Source organism: Gymnoscopelus braueri, assembly GCF_963280865.1.
Source record: "Gymnoscopelus braueri genome assembly, chromosome: 22".
Classification (NCBI taxonomy): domain Eukaryota; kingdom Metazoa; phylum Chordata; class Actinopteri; order Myctophiformes; family Myctophidae; genus Gymnoscopelus; species Gymnoscopelus braueri.
The window spans coordinates 36,552,736-36,574,911 of NC_137624.1; the positions used below are offsets into that span (position 1 = coordinate 36,552,736).

The 22,176-nt window shown below is 38.8% G+C and overlaps 2 protein-coding genes across 4 annotated transcripts; both read right to left on the bottom strand.

The window, feature by feature from the left end:
• Positions 1 to 7,058: 7,058 nt before the first annotated feature.
• LOC308077826 (butyrophilin subfamily 3 member A3-like) lies at positions 7,059 to 14,255 on the bottom strand. Of its 3 annotated transcripts, none has more exons than XR_013932449.1 (5): positions 13,072 to 14,255; positions 10,706 to 11,050; positions 10,078 to 10,374; positions 9,363 to 9,474; positions 7,059 to 7,683 (listed from the first exon to the last, which is right to left on the bottom strand). XR_013932449.1 is itself a non-coding variant. In XM_080418782.1 (5 exons), coding segments are annotated over exons 1-5 (822 nt in total). In that variant the 5' UTR covers positions 12,718 to 13,049; the 3' UTR covers positions 7,059 to 7,682. The 3 variants fall into 3 exon arrangements, 1 of the variants encoding a protein (XP_080274908.1); XR_013932450.1 differs by having other exon boundaries at positions 13,065 to 14,255; XM_080418782.1 differs by lacking the exon at positions 13,072 to 14,255 and adding an exon at positions 12,651 to 13,049.
• Positions 14,256 to 16,814: 2,559 nt separating this feature from the next.
• Positions 16,815 to 20,710, bottom strand: LOC308077827 (Fc receptor-like protein 5). The gene is made up of 7 exons (XM_080418783.1): positions 20,649 to 20,710; positions 19,794 to 19,835; positions 19,213 to 19,380; positions 19,009 to 19,110; positions 18,327 to 18,587; positions 18,109 to 18,231; positions 16,815 to 17,575 (listed from the first exon to the last, which is right to left on the bottom strand). Exons 1-7 carry the CDS (start codon positions 20,677 to 20,679, stop codon positions 17,523 to 17,525), a joined length of 780 nt encoding a protein of 259 aa, XP_080274909.1. The 5' UTR covers positions 20,680 to 20,710; the 3' UTR covers positions 16,815 to 17,522.
• Positions 20,711 to 22,176: the final 1,466 nt, after the last annotated feature.

Here is a 22,176-nt window from a genome sequence, read left to right on the forward strand (position 1 = left end):
CAAAAGAGGTTTTGTGATCACTTTTCTGCACCGTGCATGTGGATTTGCACGACACATTAATGGTACCATCCTCAAACTAGAAGCTTAACATAAAGACTAACGCTATTGAGGCTACATGTGATTTTCAGGGGGATTTTTTGTGGGATGTTTTTACTTGACACTTTTTTTTATTAAAGCAATTCACAATGTGCTTTAACAAATGAAATAAAAGGAAACATTCACATCATGATATCCGCAGCAACTTCTGATCCTTCAAGGTCTCCTTGAAGGCCATTTTTGCAGGATAAGAGGGCTTTTATGGACACAGGGTTTTGATGGAATCAATGTGGTGACATTTGGTTGAAGAACCCAGTCCATGACTGCTTCTATCGTTCACAGGAACTCCATGACAACTTAATGTCCCATAATTTTATAGTCATATATTTAATTTGATATCGTTGCTGTCGTGCAGAAACCTCTTATCTCCATATGTTAAAGTTTTTCCGTAAATTAATGCCCTACTTGATCATACTACAGCGTCACACAAAAGCATCAAAAGTGGCAGATCTACAAGCTCGAAACGCGGTGCGAAGCGACGGGTTTTGAGCTTGTAGATCTGCTACTTTTGCTATTTTTGAATCCTGAAAAGTAACAGTTTTGGACATCCACCCGACAGAGACGATATACAGTATAGTCTCACGTACTATACAGATCCAATCTGTATGGTAGAGTATGTTAATACAAATTATAATTTATACAATTGGGGTGATTATGTTTTGTCTCCCTGCTCTTCTATTGAGACATTTAGATTGTGTCAAAGGTCATGTCTCACCTAGGACTTGACACGAATTTTGACCTGATGGTCAAGATTCAATTTATCCCCTGAGCAAGCAGGCAGGCTCTAATAGCTCAATGGCAACAATTTCAGCACTTACGCAGGAAACCGGGTTCAAATCCGAGGTAGAAGAGGAAAGTTACACAGCTTTAAGCTTCACCACAAAACACCATAGATTTACCCTCCAACATCTAAACCACTGTAAAAGTCAGAGTGTACAAATGTAATCAAATAGATCCTTACAGGCCCACTTGTAACCTCTGACTATAGAATTAGTCATGAGGATTTTACCTTTACCACGCACCAAATGGGGGTCCGTAGTATAGGTAATGCATATCAAAATGGGGGTCCTTGAAGTTAAAAAGGTGTGAGAATCACTGATCTAAAGTACATTTTTCTGCGTAGAGGCTCACCAAGTCAAATTCCTTACTTCACAAAAATGAAGAATTATGATTCTGAATTCTGAATCTCATAGCACAAGGGACAGAACTACATGATATCCTGTGTATTGCTAAATGACATTCCTCCTCAATAAATCTGTCAGGTATATCCTTATTATTCAATCACGTGTGTCATTCTTTAGTTTGTCTCGACTCTCATCCCACTAATACTTCATGTCATGTATTTGCTTTTATCTAGTATCACAGCAACACCTCCCTGTGGCCAAGTTCTGCACCTTATGTTGTTTAATCTCACAGCACCCCCAAGTGGCCAAATGCCGTACATATCCAATATTTTCTACTGAAACTGAAAGGCTGCCTCTTCTTTCAGTTGAGGAAAAAAAGTCCTTTTTTGTTTAGCAACAATTGTGAAAAGGGTTGTGTGACAAAGTATGAATTAAACCAAAGAGTGAAGTGTTTACATTGGCGTTTGAGTAGCGGCCTTGTTGACAACAGGAATGTGTTTCTCCATAGAAACGATCAGGGTTCCTTCTCTCAGTTTAACCTCAAAGTGCAAATGCAGCTTGGCTTTTTCACCATGACAACTGCCAGTGGAATGAGTCTTCCAGTATAGAGATGCTACATGGCTGAGATTGGATGGAGACTGTTCATAGCTACACAGTACAATCCGTGTTAATTTATCCCCTTTGTTTCCTTTTTCCATTTGTGACTGAGAATGCACACTTGTAACCAAATGGACCTTGATTACAGGCTCATCTGGTTACATTTGCTGTGATAGGCTAGTGTTCAATCAGAGCAGCCAGTGGTGTTAAGTAACTAAGTACATGTACTCAAGTACTGTACGTATAAGTGCAATTTTGAGGTATTTGTACTTTAGCCTACTTGAGTATTTCCAATTTCCTATCCACCTGTTTCCGCGGGAATTTACTGGAGCAAAAATCCTGTGTGGGAAACATCCTGCGGGGGGACCGGAAGTAGGAAATAGCGGCTCAGTGTGTTTACATTTGCCAGCAGAACGTAGCTCGTTCGCAACGGGCCTTTTGCATGTAGTTGAAGCGCAAGGGGGCGGGGGGGGCGGTGCATGGGGAGAGAGTCAGCGCACTGAAGTCAAGGCACACTACAGACTACTGTGTTGTTGACAGACAACGGATGCACGCTTATTATGAGAAACAACACAAATAAAACATGGCAAAACAGTTGCGTGCATTAGTGCAAGATGAGGGTAAAGGAAACATTCAGTCTAAATGTCCAGTAATTCGCACGCGAAAAGGAAACATTAATGTCCAGTTTGCTAATCCACAACTACTGTGCCAGATAATCACCAAGAGAGTTAAAAAAGAAAAAACGTTTCAGTCATTCAGTCCGACTTCACTGTAGCCTATAGTAGCCTTTTCATAAATTATATTTGTATTAGGCTGTCCTAAGAGTTTATAATATTTAGAGAAATGTAAGGTTTCAAATACAAAAGTATTGGTAGTAGTTGCTGGACATTTAGACTGAATGTTTCATTTATCCTCATCTTGCGCTAATGCACGCAACTGTTTTGCCAGGTTTTATTTGTGTTGTTTCTCATAAGCGTGCATCCGTTGTCCGTCAACAACACAGTAGTCTGTGCCTTGACTTCAGTGCGCTGACTCTCTCCCCCCCCGCCCCCTTGCGCTTCAACTACATGCAAAAGGCCCGTTAGCAGTACAGCTACGTTCTGCTGGCAAATGTAAACACACTGAGCCGCTATTTCCTACTTCCGGTCCCCCCGCAGGATGTTTCCCACACAGGATTTTTGCTCCAGTAAATTCCCGCGGAAACAGGTGGATACTTTAACTTCTATATACTCCACTACATTTCAGAGGCAAATATTGTACTTTTACTCCATTACTATTACTTGACCACTTTAGTTACTAATTACTTTGTAGATTTAACTTAGAAAACATACACACGACTTCAGCCCTTAAACATTGGCTGTTTGAAAATAGCCGATCTACAAGCTCACAACGCGTCGCATCACGACGCGTTGTGAGCTTGTAGATCTACTATTTTCAAAGGATTTTTGTACATTTTATTAACATATTAACATTTCACTAATTTACATTATGCATCTATTCCCCAATGAAGCATACTAGGGCCGTTACTGTTCCTTCTATACATTAACGACATGAAAGCAGCCTGTAATTGCAATTTGTTCTTGTTCGCTGACGACTCAGCACTGTCTCTTGGTCTCGGGAGAGAACAAAATGCAGGTTGGGGAAGCCCTCAGTTCTGAACTTGGTTTCTGGTACTTGGTACATCTGATGGTTGCACCAAGGTTGTTCAAGGTCAGAGTTGATGATAGTAATCTCAAGCAAAGAAGAGGTACTTAATTGGGCTGTATTCTTGACAACAAAACAAAGTTATTTTTGTCAAATATTTTTGGGCAGAATCTCCTCTTTTGTCAACAAAAGTGCTCTCAAGAAAAACTCTTGCTGTAGCCCTCATTCAATGCCATTTTGACTATGCTTGCACCTCTTGTGAGCTTGTAGGTTTTCGGCAAAGAGGTTTGGTGTAGCGGTAAAAAAAAAGAATAGCACACCCAAGTACAGAGTCAAAGGTCAAGTTTACGTAGTTTAAGTAGTGAGGGTTAAATGTCTGAACATATATGTTAACATGAACCCAATATATTAATATAAAATATCATGTGTAAACAAATAAAACAAAACACACTACTTTACACAACAGTGATGATAGTGCTGTCAAACAAGTCTGAAGCCATTTATGAAATCTATGAAAAACTTTCATCTGGAAAACATTTGTGTACAATATTGGGGGTGATATGGTGTAGAGTAAGAGTTAAGTGTTGTAGTGCCTTCCCTGATGCCATACAACCCTTCCTGTGGAGAATTGGGACACTTCAGGAACAACCTGAAGATGACTTCATTATCATCATCATCATCATTATCATCATCACCACACACTGAAATTCAACCAATTTTGACCCACATACAGCTATATCCTGGTTTGCCACTAGAGGGGGTATAGCACTCAGTGGTCAAGGGATTATTATTATTGCGAATGCGATTGAAATAAAGTATTACTTTTCAACATTGCCTGTTACAATGGCAACAAAGAACAGTCTGGTTGAACCTGCTACAGATGGAAACAAATATGATTTTGTTTTGGGCATACTACTTGCAAATGGCGCTTGAATGGAGGTAGTCTAAGAGTAGTTTAAGTACAAGCTTTCAGCAAAGTGTCATAATACTTTATTTAATGAATGTAATTGGGGTGACCCTGTTTTGTTCAGAGTGACCTTGCCTAATCATGGACAGTCTTAATTTGCTATTTACATTTTGCAATAATATAATAAAATGACTTGATTGTATTGTTTGTAGTTGCTATAAATAGGATATGCCATGTTTTTTTGTGCAAATTGAGGTGAGTCTGAAATATTGCTATCACATCACACAAAAATAAATAAATTACCTCATAGGCGGAGGTACAGTATGACTGTTGTTGTGTGAGAGTTATCAGTAATCCTGTTAATAAACAGTAGAGGGGAACAGAAATCACTAACTCTAAACATGATGTGAAACAAACCTAACAATGAGTGGACAAGGACTGACTGGGGAACAAGAATGAATATGCACATGAGGGGTGATTACAAATCAGATACAGCTGGGCCAAACAGAGACATAGAACCAAGAATACTAGACCAGGGAACAAAACATAAAGACATATAAGACCTAGACAAGACAGGCAAAGTCTGTGACTGTGACAGTTAAGTTGAATATTGATTATTTTGAGAGATCCTTGGAACTATTACTAAATGTTCTCTTCATTGTGAATTCTGAGCCACACCTTCATACCAGTGTATGCCTGGCTGGCTGCATCCCTGTGAGTGAGTGCGTGAGAGTGAGTGAGAGAAAGAGACAGAATTGAAAGGGAATTGACAGACAGACAGACAGACAGACAGACAGACAGACAGACAGACAGACAGACAGACAGACAGACAGGCAGACAGGCAGGCAGAGAGAGAAAGGCAGAGAAGGGGGGTACAGATTAACTAAATCTGTGTCACAAGAGTCAGGTTAGGTACAGATTATATACCACTTTGTAATTCTGTACCACTTTGTGCGTCTGGGCTGACTTCTCTTTGTTATAGCGCAGTGGTGGAAAAAGTACTCAAATGTTTTACTTAAGTAAAAGTATGAACACTGCAATGTAGAAATACAAAAGTATTGGTATCAAAATTTACTTAAAGTACCAAAATTAGAAAGTAGCCTACTCATTATGCAGAATGTCCCATTTCACAAAGTTTTCAAATGTATAAAATGCATAAAAATCTTTTAAAAATAGCAGATCTACAAGCTCACAATGTGTCGCAACGCATTGTGAGCTTGTAGATTGGCTAGATTGGCTATTTTCAAATGGCCAAAATGTATATAAGGCTGAAGTGGTTTTGTAATAATAATAATAATAATAAGTAACTAGTAACTAAAGTTTACAAATAATTGTAATTGTAAAGTAAAAGTATCAAATTTGCCTCTGAGATGTAGTGGAGTAGAAGTAAAAGTACTGACAATTGGAAATACTCCAGCAAAGTAGAAATTAAATGTTTTACTTAAGTACAGTACTTGAGTACATTTACTTTACACCACTGGTATAGTGTGTAAATGACTCAGACTCACTCACCCACTTGTCAGGTGGATTAACCAGGCAGGTTCATTGCTTTAACATGTCACAAACTTGGCAAAGAAATACCCCAACAACAATGACAACTAAGGTTGCAGCCTACAAATGATTACCTAATGAGCAAGTCCCAACAGATCACAAAGGTGAGTCTACTTCTATGTTCTTACAGTTTAGGCCTATTATCTGGGACACACGCAACACCGAATACACAGATCCAACATTGAATCTTTTACTGAAACTACATACACCTTTCAGAAACCAAAGGCTATAACACGTCTACATGTGTAGTGATTACCATTAATTAAGTATATTTTCATATACGGTAGTCAATTTAAACAGTAGCCTATGTATTTTGCTTTCTTTTGCAGAAAGGGTTGATGAGACCTGATATTGCAGATGCGAGGAAATGGTGAAATCCCTGAACTATCTGCAGTTTTCCTGCTCTGTAATGGAGGATGATGGAGAACTTATAGCTCAGTGGTTCCCAGGGGTGTAGTGCTGCGTTACCATTTGTGGTAACGCAGTCCTATATCATGCCTCGCAAGAAAGGGGCGTTTCTTTGCAAAAAAAAAAGGCATTTTCTTTGAAATGTGGTCGTGTGACCTTTGAGATCAATGGTTTGCTCTCGCTTCCCAAGTTCCCATGCTCTGGAGGTGCGGGCAGAGAGTTCCCATGCTCTGGAGTGGCGGTCACATGGTGCCTCGAAGTTAGAAATGGCACCTTTCATTGAACAGGATAATAACATCAAGATGTCATGAGATGTCGGAAGATTACATGCAGGCCTTCAAAAACATTGTATATCTCAGAGGTGCAGTATGTGTGAACATCTCAGGTATGTGTGCTTGTATAGCTTTAGCACATAGATCGAGGGACCACTCAGTTTTCAGACTGTTACCACAGTCATAATTGTTCTTGTTAGAAGTGAGGGAGCATCACTCCCTTGCGCCCCCCGCCTCCCCTCCACTACACCCGTGGTTCTCAATCCCAAATGGTGTGTGAAGAATACTGGTGTGCCGTGAGAGAAGTGACGTAGTGCTCTGATACTAGATTTTCTGGCCGATTGAACGTTTTTATACTACAATTATTGTTCATCTAGACAACACAGAGATGACTATAATTTATTTAATTACTAAAATGTTTATTTTGCAAACATTGATTGCTTCATAAGTGAGAGCACACACAGGCAGAATAGCAATACAAGCAGCAAACACTATGCTCTACTTACAGACTGCAATTGGCTAAAACAAAATGGGACATGTTCCTTACAGTTTACAGTACTGTCAATTAATGTACTGTATTAGCATAGATGTGTCTAATCGCTTCAAATAATTTTATGTAAAAAATTATGTAAACACAGTGAAATCCCTTCATAATAGCCAGCAATGGAGCCCGCCATCAGTGGTGGACAAGTACTTTTACTTCAGTACAGTACTGAGTATGTATTTTTGGATACTTTTTGGATAACTTTTTACTCCAGTACATTTCTAGGAAGGGAAAACCACTTAAGCCCTATTTCCAATATAGTGACAATATCAGCGCTTTGTGAGCTTGTAGATCAGCTATTTTCCCTGTTATTGATAGGAAAATTTGTTTTATTTAAAAGCAAATACTTTACTTTGCAACTTTCACTTGCAGTTGAGTAATATTTGATCAGGAGGAGTATCTATACTCCCCAGGTTGTGACAGGTTTGAGTACTTTGTCAACCACTGCCGGCCATAAATAATTTACGCCACCGCATCCGATCCTTCTTGTCGTCTCTTTGTCACCAGCAGGTCTCTCTCATGGGTCTCATGTCTCTGTCTCTGTGAATAGAGGTAGAATACCATGTAAGTTGCTGTTTATATCTGAAGTGTAATTCACACTTTCAATACATATTTATCAATATGTACTGGCACGCTTTCAATTAGGGCTGGGTCGATTATTTCATAATCGTGGGATTTATGATCATCTTCACACATGCAAAAGAATACATCATAATTGTTTTTGTTGTTGTCGCTTTTTCCACCTTTTTCTCTCCAATTTAGTCATTTGTCAATTAATCAGATTGGATCAGTGCTACAATGTAACAATGTATTGTACAATGTATAATGGCTGATTAATTAGCAGTGCACCTGAGCTCATATCATATTATTTAGTGCTGTTTTTTTTCATATATTTATATTTTCCTGTATATTTAGGTTCTAATAGAGTAGACAAAATGTCAAATGTCAATGTCAAAATGTGTGTTTATTCGTGCAAGGCAATTTTTCCACATTTGCGTTGAATAGAAATGATGTTGTATATACAGTATATATTGCTGCTGTGGCCATCTATGTGTGTGCAATTAACAGGCATGTTTGAGGCTGTGGACAACTGGACATGTTCATAAATGTAATGGGATGCAACCGTCTGGTCTGTTTAACAAAGTAATGCAAACAATAGCCTGTCCACTGTGTTGGCATTTTTATTGTCTCTCGGCAGAAAGAGACTAAAAAGACATTGCAAAAGTGAATACTTTTTCTGTCCCTTCGTGTCCCAGCTAAATATTTGCTGTGTTAAATTATACTTAAATGTATAGTAGCCTATATAATACATTTTTGCTCATAGGCACAGTCATGTGCATGCATGTACTGTCTACGGAAGCCTACAACTTCCCACCCCTGAAAAAAAGGTCTCCCTGAAAGTTACGGTGTACGGTAAGTTGAACACTGTATCCTTCCATGTTTACATATGACACACTATTAAACCTTGTTCTAATGCGAAATTCCAGAGGTGACTTTTTTTTACGTTGTGCATCAATTGTACAACTTCATTGCAAACGACTTCCAGCACAAGTTTTTTATGGAGGCTCAGTTTTGTGCTTTTACTCTCGTGTAGGATGAGCTGATGATTTTTCACTTTGTGTGTGTGTGTGTGTGTGTGTGTGTGTGTGTACATTAGTTTGTACATTAAATGCCTCATATTACCCATTCAATCCGGAAAGCGTCTGTCATTTTAGATTTGAATGTTGGCTAGTCAAAAATAGCAGATATACAAGCTCACAGCACGGCACGAAGTGACGCGCTGTGAGCTGTCTTAATGGGTTAAAGGAGTTCACCCAAAAAAATTATCACATTCTATCAATTACACACCACATAAAGCCTTGAATTCATGGAGATTTTTGTGTATTTGTCGAATTCCTAACCAGTCTCCTATTGACCGTTGACCCGGTCATCAAATTAGGCAAGGCTTCATGGGGTGTGTAATTTATAGAAAATAAGTATTTGTTTTTGGGTGAACTACTCCTTTAAGAGTAATATCCGGTTTCCAGACAGACGCTCTACCTTCTGAGCCAATGCCATGCTGACTAATTGATATATGAGATGTAAGGCAGTGACTGGTCAGTTTGCAATGAAAATCTAGTGAAAATCTACACATAATTTTGATATTCCATTGTTCTCATTATAGATATATACTGTAGTTGGATGGATATATCAATTAAAGAAATCAGTTCAAGACTTACCAGTTTGCTTCCGCTATCTGCCACCAAGATGACACGAGTATACTGATAGTAGTAATCAGTATACCCCCTGCAATCCCAGTAGTTCGCCCATGCACTGCGGGAATCTCAATCTCTGAATGAGAGTGAGACACACAACAGTTGTCAACATTATAAAATTAAATCAAGCAAATCAACGGTGTTAAAATAGAGGCACTGTCTCCATTACGAACCACGTGTCCTGCACGGTACAGTAAGTCACTCTGACTGGATAAGAGTGTTGGTGGAAATCTACATTTCCTTTGCTTATCAAGAAGCTCTGAGAAAGAGATTGTTCTCCTCACTAGATGGAAGACTACACTTGAAATGACAACCTCACACAGTAGAAATTAAGATAGTAGATTAACGGCCTAAAAATCTAGTCCTATATTGCGCTGATCAGAGCCATGGTCACAGAGTTATGGCCATTTTAAGTGTTGAACACAGCTGTGACACTGCTGGGGTGCCCCATACGTATGTGTATAATTTAGTTTTTGTTGGTGTGACGATCACACCGCGATTGTCACACACACACACACACACACACACACACACACACACACACACACACACACACACACACACACACACACACACACACACACACACACACACACACACACACACACACACACACACACACACACGTTTACAGAGGTTTTTCGAGGTGTTAAAGAGTTATGCAAGTGTTCATCATCACCTGGAATGACATGGTGTATCTCAACAGTGCGACCGATGTGTGGTTGGTGAACTCTGCAGGTCACGTTCCCTGCCCGGCTCACCGTCACGTTCCTCCGGACATCATAGCAGCTGTGGGAATGGTTGAATGTCTCTGACTCTGAGGATCCAGCAGTGAGGTATTTTCCCTCACTGTCCAGCCAAGACACCTCAGGCTGCGGATACCAGCACCCGGAATAACACGTCAAAGATCTATCTAAATGGACCAATCTATCGTCGATTGGTCCATTTACAGAGATCACTGGCTGAGACACAGCCCCTGCAAAAACAAATAAACATGATTATCTGTCTGTCTGTCTGTCTGTCTGTCTGTCTGTCTGTCTGTCTGTCTGTCTGTCTGTCTGTCTGTCTGTCTGTCTGTCAATCAACCTAACTACCTACCTACCTAACCACCTACCCACACATCCATCCATCCATCGGTCTATGCTATGGAATCAGAACACTGCTGAAAACTGGGCTGTGGACGGTATCATTTAAATTGCTGAACTTGAGAAGTCTTGCTAAAACATTTTTTTTTACAGACTGCTATTTTGTCCTGCTCTTTTCTTCCTTGTTGTTTTCCCACCCATGTTTTGACAAGTAAATCTTACCAACAAGGAGCTGGATCAAAGCGCTGCTGCCTAGACTCGGAACAAAACACTTGTACGTCCCCTCATCCGAGAGCTGCACCCTGTACAGCTTCAGTGAGACGATACCACGAGGCAGCTCCTCAGTGAACAGGGACGTCCTCTGTTTGTACAGTGGGTTCAGAAAGTTGTCAAGATTGCTAGGGCCCTGTTGGCGGATGTTCACGTATACTGGCTTCAGGTCAGGTCTTGACCACTCCACTAACTTCTTGTCCACGTTGACAGGAGGCCAGATGTGACAAGGAAGGGTCACATCATCCCCCACTTTGGCCAGCACAGGCTGAGACGGCCCGATCACCTGGGGATCTCCTTAAAATGAAACAAAATGGCTTTAGTGTAGTGATAGGCCAAGAAATATTTTAATGTTGATTTAGACAGATGTATGCTATTTGCTTGTCCACCGTTTAATAACAGCAACTATAAAACACAAGTGCATAGTTAACCACTAATAAATGCATAATAAACTATGTTTTAATGTTAACGAAACAACAACACCACAGCTTAGTAAAGGTTGAACACTGAGATAAATGGTAAGTTAGTGAGACTGAATAAATGTGTTAGTTAATGCTATATAAACACCTTTTAGAGACTTAAGGCTTTTATTGTGCGTGCTCTTGGGGTATTTAACTTCTGGCGTCATTATAACATCTACTGTGGCGTTTGTGTGCACCCCAGACAGTTTTTGGGGTTGCTTGATTTTGAAAGTTGCTTGATTCAATATTTAGATATTCATTTTATCAGACACGCCCCCTATATAAACCCATTGTAACTACATTTTAATACATATCCCTGGTTCTGGTGACTGATATTAGGGTACTTTTTTAGCGTACGTTTTTTAATTCTTTTCTATATATTTGTTTTGAAAATGAAAAACAACAACAAAAAACACACATTAGAAGGACAATATCAGTCACCAGAAGATATGTGTTTTCAATTAATCTAACATGGTTAAAATGGAGTTTGAAGTCACAATGGGTTTATAAAGAGGGTGTGTAAGATAAAATGAATAATATCAAATATCAAAACACTGAACCAAGAAACTTAAAAACTGCCTGGGGTGCAAAGAAAACTCATGTAGCCATTAAAATCATCCCAAAAGTTGTTTTGAAAGTGAAATATCCCTTTAAGCAGTCTAGAAACTGTTAACAAGTGTCTTATAACCGCTTACAAATGTCTTATAATCTAACACAAATATTAACAATGCTATTATCAAGACTTTTATAGCATTAATAACACATAATATGGTTAATAAGCAGCTTAAAAGAACTTCAAAAGTGCCTTATTAACTACTAATTAAATGCTTATTATGGCTTTATAACAAAAATGTGTTTTACAATGCCACTATTAACACTTACATTGCCTTATTAACAAATAATAATGTTAATACACATCTTATAAGTACCTTATTAACTGTTAATTAATGCCTACTAGGGTCTAATAATATACCAATAAGTGTTTTAACAATGCTATTATAAACAATAACATAGCTTTTATTGACAAATAATAAGGTTAATAAGCATTTTACTTACAATAAGTAAGGACTTATAAGTATCTTATTAACGGTTAATTAATGTTTGTTAATAGGATGTTCGTTTAAAGTGCTACCGATACGTTTACTTTTAATGCAATGTAATTTATGTTGGTATATGTTGGCATAGTTAAAGGAGTAGTTCACCCCAAAAAAATCTTATTTTCTATCAATTACACACCCCATGAAGCCTTGAATTCATGGAGATCTTATTTTTCTAAGCCAATAATTTGATGACCGGCTGAGCCTCCTCCGGCACGTGTACAAGATATGAGGAACCATGCTAAAAAAGAAAACGAGAGATGCAGCATTCTAACTAACTCTGCAGTAAACAACGTTTCATAAGTTGTACATGTTACTTATAATACCAAGTAAGGTTACCTTTTACAGATATGTTGCAGTAGCTGGTAAACATTATCAGAAACAATAAACCGGTAATGGCCTCCATTTTTTCACGTTGTGTCACGCTGTGTCACGTGTATGTCACATGTGACATACGTATACTGTACGTAAGCCACATACGTCACGTAAAATTGCTCAACATAATGATGACTGATTAAAGAAAAAACTTTCGATAATTTAATGTGGGGATTGATTCTCGAAGTAAATGTCAGTAGTATCAGAAGTATCGATGTTTTGTAAATTATTTAGTGTGAATTGGAATTGGATAAAATGCAGCCCCTCCTGCCTTGCCTCAGCTGTAAATACATTTGATGAGTAGTATTATGTAACAGTATATATTTAAAAAAAATTAAATAATAATGTAATTATTAAAAGAACATTTAAAAAAAATACCTGTTACAGATGTGTTGTAGCAGCTGGTCCATATTGCCAGGGAAGAGGTGGAAATAAATACACTTTGTTGATTTCACAGCAAAGACACTTGGAGTCCATTGGAAGGAAAAATATGAGAGTGAACCATCATAACAATTCCATCCGATCCTCCGGGTCCCACAGTCTGGTACACAGTGGTACAGTATGCTGCTTCTGTTTCTTCTGCTTCTGTTACTTCCATCTTCTAGACTAAGTTTAAATTGTCAGTGTCCAGTTTGTCAGATTTTCTTTCTATCAGTCATATCTTGATCAGTTGTAGTGCTCCACCACCCTCAGTCACCCAATATAAAACTGGTTTGTCATACTGCTTTGTATATCATTTGTTTGAGGTTGGGCCTAACATCACAACCGGTTTACTTTCCAATCCAACAGGTTATAAATAAATAATCTTTGGGGATGTCTGAGTTTATTTCCTCCCCATGTGCACTGAAGAAGAAATAGACATCTAATAAAAACGTTTATAAGAAAGAAATAGACAATCTACAGTATTCAATGACAGTCCACAACACTACTAAACAACTGAAAACAGTCCAGTGGATTGATGTTAACACCCCCCAGCCTGATCAACCTGATCAAGCCTGGTAGGAGGAGTTGTACAGTCTTTTTTGTGACAGGCAGAAAATATCTCTTTTAGTGCTCCTTATCACAATGTGTGAAATAGTCTCTTGTTAAAGGAGCTTCTCTGCTGTGCCACAGTGTCATAGGGGGTGAGTGGGATTGTCCACGATGGCCAGGATATTGGTCCTAATCTTCCTTTTGCCCACCTCCTTCAGTGTCCAGATTGGTACCAAGGACAGAACCAGCTTTCCTATAAGCTTATTCAACCTCCTGGTGTCACCTTCATTGAGACCACACACAGCACTTCGCTGGCCACCAGCAGACTGGCAGAACATGGTCGGCAGTGTCCTGCACACAAGCCAAAGGTGTCATCAGGAATTAAATCCGGCTCTGTTCTTATACAGGACATCTGTGTTCCCAGTCCAGTCCAGTTTATTGTCCAAGTGTACGCCAGATACTTGTAGCTCTAAACCACCTCCAGTCCAGGCCCTCTCCCTGGATGGAAACAGGAGACAGGGGGCCCTCTTCCTCCAAGAGGCCACCAGCATCTCCTTTGTTTTGCCGATGTTGAGTAGCAGATGTTCTGTTCACGCCACTCAATACAACTGTCCACCAGTTCACTGCACTCCGTCTCTTATAGCATCCACTGACACATCCCACAATGTCCAGAAGTATCTGAGTTGGACCTGAAGTGGAAGGGATACTCACCACCAGACCACCAGACAGACACACATCCCTAACTGTGGCCTGTTGTTCGTGCATGCATGCTATGGTTTTATCTCACACTTCTGTATGCTCATGAGATCTGTTTTTCAAGTTACTGGTTAGATCTTCACCAGACAGTGAAAATCACCACTGCGTTTACATTTTATTATAGAGTGCTAAATTCAAATAATGCAAAAACACAACACAGTAAGTCAATAGTTTAAAGGTAGGGTAAGTGATATTTAATCAAAATGTATCAAAATAAGTGTTAAATAGCTCTATATTCTGATTAGAGTGTTTGTTTAGTAACATGAGTCACTCCAGCTCTTTAGTAAACATGAAATGCATTTCCAGGTCGGGATACCAATTGTATCCAGTCAGGAGAGAGAACTCACACAGGATACAGGATAAACAAGTGAATTTGAAAGTGATGACACAAAGAAATGAGCAGACAAAATTTTAACACTATAAAATCGAAGCTGATAAATGGGTACTCTCACCCGATTGGCTGAAATTGACAACCCACCTGAAAATGTATTTTCTGTTTATTAAAGAGCTGAAGGGATGGAGAGACTCCTGTTTCTGAACGAAAACACTTTAGCAATTATTACTATCACAATATATAGCTTTAACCTTTTTACTCAAATATTTTTGTTTTAACCAAAACATAGAACTTACTCTTAAGATAAATAATAAAGGCAATTTAATTTATTAAGTAAGGTTATGCACAGCAAGTAATGCAAAAATGATGGTACACATGGTTAAGATTTCAGTTCACGTGGTGGCTGGAGAAGTCTAGACAGTGTTTTTTCACAAAGTTCCATTTCCTTTTCTTGTCCAATGACAAATAGGCCTACTTACTGTAAAATACTGATGGCAAAACGTTATCCAGTTTCATTTACGGTACACATATACATACTGTAATTGACTGACATTTGAGTTCCTTCTTCCATTTCCTCAGCTGGAGAAGTCTTGTCATATGATTTGTGGTTTGTCCAAGTTACTGTACCTTTCTTCACCATTGTTAGATGTTGCTGATGAGTAAAATACATTTCCCATTTGACAAAGATAGTTCATTGTATGTCTTGTTATCGCATTGGCGTCTGTTCCCAAACTCATTTGACTGCTCTCTTGTCTTATTAGTTCATTAATTCACTGAAAAATAGTAGTAGGTGCCTATTAGTACTAAACCGGTAACACACCTAGGCCATTGATATGTTGCAAGGGCCATTCTGCAAGTATCCCTCCCCTGATATGATTTGTTGGAGTTCACATTTTAAACCAGCAAACCTGAGTGTTATTGGACGGTGGTTGATATGAATGGATGTCTTTGTCTGGGTTGTCAAATTAATCATAGATCGAGCCTCGGGATCAAACTCGGTCAATCTTAAAGACATGATTGCCCAACCCTGCTCTACAATAACTGGTTGTTAATGGCACTGTCCAAGGCGAGAAGGTCCTTTTAGTCTGTGGTGTGTTATTCCATTTGTGGTTATTTTAGATAATTACCTAAATAAAACAATCTAGTGTGCACAACGGAAAACAGAGATCCAAAAACATGTATAAACAAATATGTAATTATTACATTTTCCTGAACACCCCCTTTGCCCCGCTTTTTGGTAGGATATCACAAATACTGCAACACATTATAGACAAATTAGCACATTTTCTAGTTATATAGATGAATTGCTTGGTAAATAGATTGAAGTATATTATGTTAAAAATGTATCATGAATTGTATTATGACCTACGTTCCATCTATAACAGTTGATGTAATCAACATCAACTGCATGACAGTAAATTGGCACTAGATAATATGCAGCCACTAGATGTCACACGTTCAACACTTCTATCTAAGTTTTTGTTATTTACCCAACACCTATAATGCAGCAAAGAGCTGCAATCATGTAGTATTCTGCATCATTGTAACGGGATGGCTGCTTTACAAGAATTTGGGGTGCAGATATTTAGGGGTAAAAAGTAGGCTACCTACCCAACAGAAACTGATTCTGGAGTTTGAACAAAAACAATGAATTGTCTATACTATTAAAGTGATAGTAACAGTAATACATTATATACAGTTATATATATAGTATATAAAACACAATGAGGGATATCAAATGGTCAATGAAGTCAACAAGGCAAAAATATGATGTCTAATGCAGGGCAGTTGAGGACACAGCAACTTGTTTGTGTAATACTGAGCACATACATATACAGCGTGAAAGAGACCCCCCTCTCACTGACTTCTTGGTATTGTGTGTGTGTGAGTGTGAGTGTGTGTGTGTGTGTGTGTGTGTGTGTGTGTGTGTGTGTGTGTACACTATTGTTTATACAGACGTGTTTGTGTGTACGGTTGTGCAGGAGTCGCATTTTTTCCTTTTACTTTGATCATGTGGTTTTCCTCTGTGGCGCTTGGGCCCTCCTACTAAAAGCTTGATTGTGGTTTTCACAGGCCGGATGGGTAGGTGCTTTTTTTTTTAGGTACACTATGCCTCTGGGTAAGCAGCATCTAGAGGTTTGGGTTGTGTACTGTACCTTGCCATGACTTAACTCCAAAGGTAGGCAAGAAATAAAAAAATATTGCTCCATTGATTAGGAATTGCTAATTCAGTCTTGACATCCTTTGACAGAGATTAAAGTGTGGATGTTTGCACCTTTCTTTCACCCTTTTTTTTGGTAGAGTTGGTGTCATATACTGTATGTGTTGTTGTGGTTTGTTGGTCACAACATCCTGTCATCCGTCACTTCCTGTCCTCTTCTGAGTAAAGTTACAAATTTCCACCTGGTTTTACTTCCACTTCAAACTAAAACCTCCACTAAAAAGATATGTTGAGGGATAGATGACAATTATACTTCTCCTTGAATGGCTTTCTTAGACACAAGCAGGAAGCTTACGAATCAATAATAATAAAAAAAAACATTTATATTATAAATTCACATATTACAAAGTTATGCATATAGATGAAGCTCTGACATCATTACATGAATTACATGACTTAATATGTAATACAATTAACGTTCACTCCATAACTCATCATCCTTACAGGCAAAAAATAGCAAGGCTTATGGCCTTGAACATGAGTTCCACACAAACGTCTACCCGTTAGACAGGCAGTAGATAGCTGAACTATCACCTTCAACTCTCCTTTCTGGCTACACGGCTACCTCCATTATGACATTATCTCTTCTCTCCACATTTGCTGCAGCTGAGGAGAGAGAGAGAGCGAGAGAGCGAGAGAGCGAGAGAGCGAGAGAGAGAGAGATTCATAATATCAGCTATACTGTTGGCTATATTATATTAGGAAGAGTCACTTCATTAGTCAAGTAAAACTGCTCCGGAAACAAATGAAGTTAAAGCACAATGTATTATTTATATTTATTGTTTTCAGGTTAAGCATGTTTGTCATGTCACATTTACCTCTAGCCCCGACTTGGTATACGGGCCTAAGTATGGGGTCATGCCTATATTCCCTCAGCCTCATGTTCTCATGCTCATGGGGTTTGGGTTTTGGGGTTCGGGGTTAGGGTTAGTCTTAGTTCTGAGGAAACATTGTAAGTCAGAGGAAACATAGGTAAGCCCCAGTCCCCCCCAAGTAAGCCCACCCACAATAGAAATGTGCTACACACACCTTAACCTGCGAAGGACAATGTTAAGGTCTGTGTAACACATTTCTCTAACCTCTCTATATGAGATATCAGTGTGTTGTTCACAAGTTAAGTGATAACATATTTCTCTCACCTCTCGCTCTCTCTCTGTGTATGTATACCAGTAGAACGGTTGACACCAAGTAAAGAATGACCGCCAATATATGAATGATCAGATGTGGCAGAGACATGAGGGGGGGTGCAGATGATGTTGAATCTGAAAAGAGAACCAAGGCATTCGGTATCCACCAAAACACTGGTTTATTTTCACATGCTGATGGTCCAATATTCTCATAAAGACTCAACACTCACCTCTCACATCCATCCAGCTCTCTGGTGACTCGCCGACGTCAGAGAAGTGACATTTGTAGAATCCTTCATCAGACTTGGAAACACTGTGGATGGTCATCTGTCCTGTAGACTCAGTCCTGATGAGGGATCCGTCTTTATAGAAATCAGCTGGGCGGTCAGAGGATGGATTATCAGTTGTGTTGTCTTTGGACCAGCAGCGGAGTGTGACATTACTTTCCTCCATCACAGGAAGTACAGGGCTCTCCAGGATCACAGCTCCATCTAAAACCAACAGCAGATTGAGTTATTAAGGTTGGAGGCTCCACAACCAACATGGCATGTGCAGTTATACATTTATAATTTCACGTACACAGTTGCGATTCTTTGTAAATAATCACAGCCATGCTGATATACAATATAACAGAGCAAATCAACAGTGAGTTTCCGGAAGCAAAATCCTATTCTTAGGGGGTTCTTCGAACCCCTGTCTCCCACATAAGAGGCACATTTCTTCTGCTCATTCAAGAGGTAATCTCTACTTAGCCAGGGGAGATATTGGATTTATGTGTCCTTCTAAATTAGGCATAGCCAAAATGTGACGCCATATATCTCTTGAATGAAAATATATTTTTGTTAACAATGATAGTATGTGAATTATGTCTGTCTACCCACTACAATATGTCAATTATATTGATGCAAGTACCAGAGACAGTAATGTTGATGGGCCGGCTGAGTTCTCCTGCCTTGGACTGACACCAATACATTCCACTGTCCCAACGATACACTTCCATGACACAGGATGCTCCTACACACAATCACAATGACAAGAAAGAGGGATTTCAGTTAAAAGCCATCCATCGATCCATTCATCCATCCCTCGATCATCCATCCAACCATCCATCCATACCTTTGGTGGTTCTGGTTCCCCACTCAAAGTTGCAGGTTCCAGCCCCCCTCTCACGGCTCTGTCTTTTCACAGACCACCCCAGCATAGAGGTCCCTTCTTCCTCACAGCTCAGTGAGATGGACTCATATTTAAAGAACTGACTTCTCTCAGGGCTGACTCTCACAGATACTGGAAGAAATGAGAGAGAGAGAGAGAGAAAGAAAGAAAGAAAATGGATTGGAGGGAGAGATCTTACATTAATTCCTACACAATTAAAGACAAATATTTCAAAAAATATAAAACATATGTGAAAAGTACTTCCTTGCCCACTGGCAGCATGCACAACAAATTTGGGGCTGTACAGACAAAACAAACAGCTGTGCTTTAACAACCGCAAAAGCACAGATGAGCATGCATCATGGGCAGAAACCACTGCACTGTTTTTAGCACCTTTTGTCTAAATGAATATGGGTGTAAAAAAATGTGTTTGAAAATGCCTGAAGTAACGTTGATTGTGTAATTCATTAACTGGATGGTTGGAATAATACAGCAGATGGTTTGTCTCAAACTATCCATAATGCAACGTATTGAAGTTGTCTCACCATTAGTTTGAGCGGGTCCACAGAAGACGAGGAGATGCAGCACTAGAGAGAGAGATGACGCGTTGTGAGCTTGTAGATCTGCTATTGTTGTATACATTTATGTAATGTTTGTATTTAATTTTTAACTTTTTTTTTTTATTTAAGAAATTCTTTGGAAAAACCATTGACTTTTTTCAAAACATTTTTATTTTTTTACTTTGGGAATGTTTTTAAAATATTTTGAAATATATATATTTTTTTTAAATGTAATTAAAAAAAGGGTATTTGCTTGCAGTGTGACCAATCAAAATGGGCCCACGGCCCAAGAATGGGTCCCGAGTTCCGACCCAGTGTTTGGGAAACATTGATATAGATCTCATCTCAACTAATCAAGGGTTATTCATCTTCATGTCAATACATTTTGTTTGGTTCAGTGGTTCATTTCATTTCATAGTTAATTTGATTTGAAGTGTTTTTCAAGTTCATTTAAAGTTTCCTGAACTTTGCAAAGTACAATAAACTTCTACAGTTAAATATGATTCTCCTGCACCCCACAGGTGATTGGATGATGACAGATAGGACAGACTGAAGGTTTCCTCATTTTATATTATGAATAGTAGGATATAGGACAACAACAACAACAACAACAATACATTTTATTTTAAAGTGCCTTTCAAATCAAAGGAGATTTTACACTCGTAGTAAAAAAAATCAATGCATAGTAATACTGTAGATTATATCCCTGTTGCAAATGAGAAAATGACACTAAACTCCAGCACTTTAATAACCATGTTAATATTTTGTTTTCTGATACTTTGCCTCGGCTAAATAAAGTTTAGTCAACTAGAATATGAAATGATTAAATAAAATACTCACGTGATATTATGTAGGTTGATGCAAATGTCATCCTTCAAACTGAATGACTGAAACTGACTAACAGCTACAGTACATTGTTTGACATAGAGTAGGGCAATGGCCCACCAGCAGTGTGCAGGCGCTTAGGGGATTCCCATCTTGACTTCTCAGTAAACGGCCACACTTCTTTAGAAACAGCACTTTCGATACTTAATAATAACCATATTGAAAATGAATGCAACACCCCTTCATATGACTGAATGACCAGCCTATCAACGGTCTTCCATTATGGATGGTGTCACTGCAATGGGTCAGTAGTCATTTAGACATGATACACATGATTTAACTCTGAGAGTTACAAATGGATAAAATAACACTGATCATTTTACTGTGTGGGGACAAATGTCCATGATTTGTGAACCAGTGCTGACAGCTTGTGTAATGTGGATGACTCTCTTCATAATGAGAGATAGACATACAATATTTATGCCCTACTCCTTACATGAGGAAGACCCTTTCTCCCTCTCATGGACGTATATTTAGTGCACGTTTATCATTATTATTATCGTTAATTAATTAATAATACATATCATCATCATCATCATTAGTTGCACTTCTGATAAACGATGTTATGTAGGCTAGAGATTCAGGTTTCAGGTGAAACCAAATAATTGAATTTTTATTTTAAGGCAATTCACAACGTTCTTTAACAAAGGAAATAATAGGAAACATCCAAGATATCCAGACTAAGTTCCTGATGCATGAGCAGCAGGGGTCACGGCCACCTTGAAGGCCACTTTTGGTTGAAGTAACCAGTCAATGACTGCCTCTGTCTTTGACAGTAACTCCATGACACCTTAATGTCCCATTATTTTATATACCGTGTATAGCATGGGTCTTCATCAGGGAGTCGAATTACTACAGTGGGGCTGCCAAATGTTTGTGTGGCAGGAATAAATAAATAAATTGGATGTATCCAATAATGTCATAGTCATCATTTGTTTTATGTTACAGCACCCCCGTGTGGCCACATACCGCACTTACCCAATACATTCTACTGAGAGATGGTTGGACTTGTCAAAAGGGTCGTTTGTGTGTCAAATATTCATTGGCTTTTGGAGTGGCCTTGTTGACAGCATTGATACAGCAACAGAAAAATGTTCACCATAGAAAATATGTTTGTTCCTTCCTTTGGTTTGTCTGTGAACTCCAAATATTAAAATGCAAAAAGTGTAGCTTTTAGCTCAGCTTTCTCATGTGGAATTACTCATAGAGATGTTCCTTGCTGAGAGATCCATGGTTGGATGGAGACACAGTATGTTAGGTACACAGTAAGATCCTGAGTGTTAATTTATCCATTTTGTTTTCTTCATTTGTAACATTGACGACGCACAAATGTAATCAAATTGACCCATAAGGGTCCATTTGTACATTCTCAAAGTTAAATGAACACTCATGATTTTGGGGTTAGGGCCCGGGGGTCACCTCGGCTGTGAGTATCCATAAGGTTGTAAACAGAGGGATCCATAGTAAGGTAGACTTGCAGTGT

Bases quoted from the DNA above. Each gene is read 5' to 3' on its own strand.
- LOC308077826 (XM_080418782.1), bottom strand. From the start codon at position 12,717: ATGGAGGCCATTACCGGTTTATTGTTTCTGATAATGTTTACCAGCTAC. The intron at 10,375-10,705 runs GTAAGATTTACT...TTGTTTTTGCAG, and splicing joins TTTGATCCAGCTCCTTGTTG to GGGCTGTGTCTCAGCCAGTG. The intron at 9,475-10,077 runs GTGATGATGAAC...ACTCTCATTCAG, and splicing joins GATACACCATGTCATTCCAG to AGATTGAGATTCCCGCAGTG.
- LOC308077827 (XM_080418783.1), bottom strand. From the start codon at position 20,679: ATGACATTTGCATCAACCTACATAATATCAC. The intron at 18,588-19,008 runs GTACTTGCATCA...TGTTGGTTTTAG, and splicing joins CATCAACATTACTGTCTCTG to ATGGAGCTGTGATCCTGGAG. The intron at 17,576-18,108 runs GTGAGAGAAATA...CTCTCTCCTCAG, and splicing joins ACACAGAGAGAGAGCGAGAG to CTGCAGCAAATGTGGAGAGA.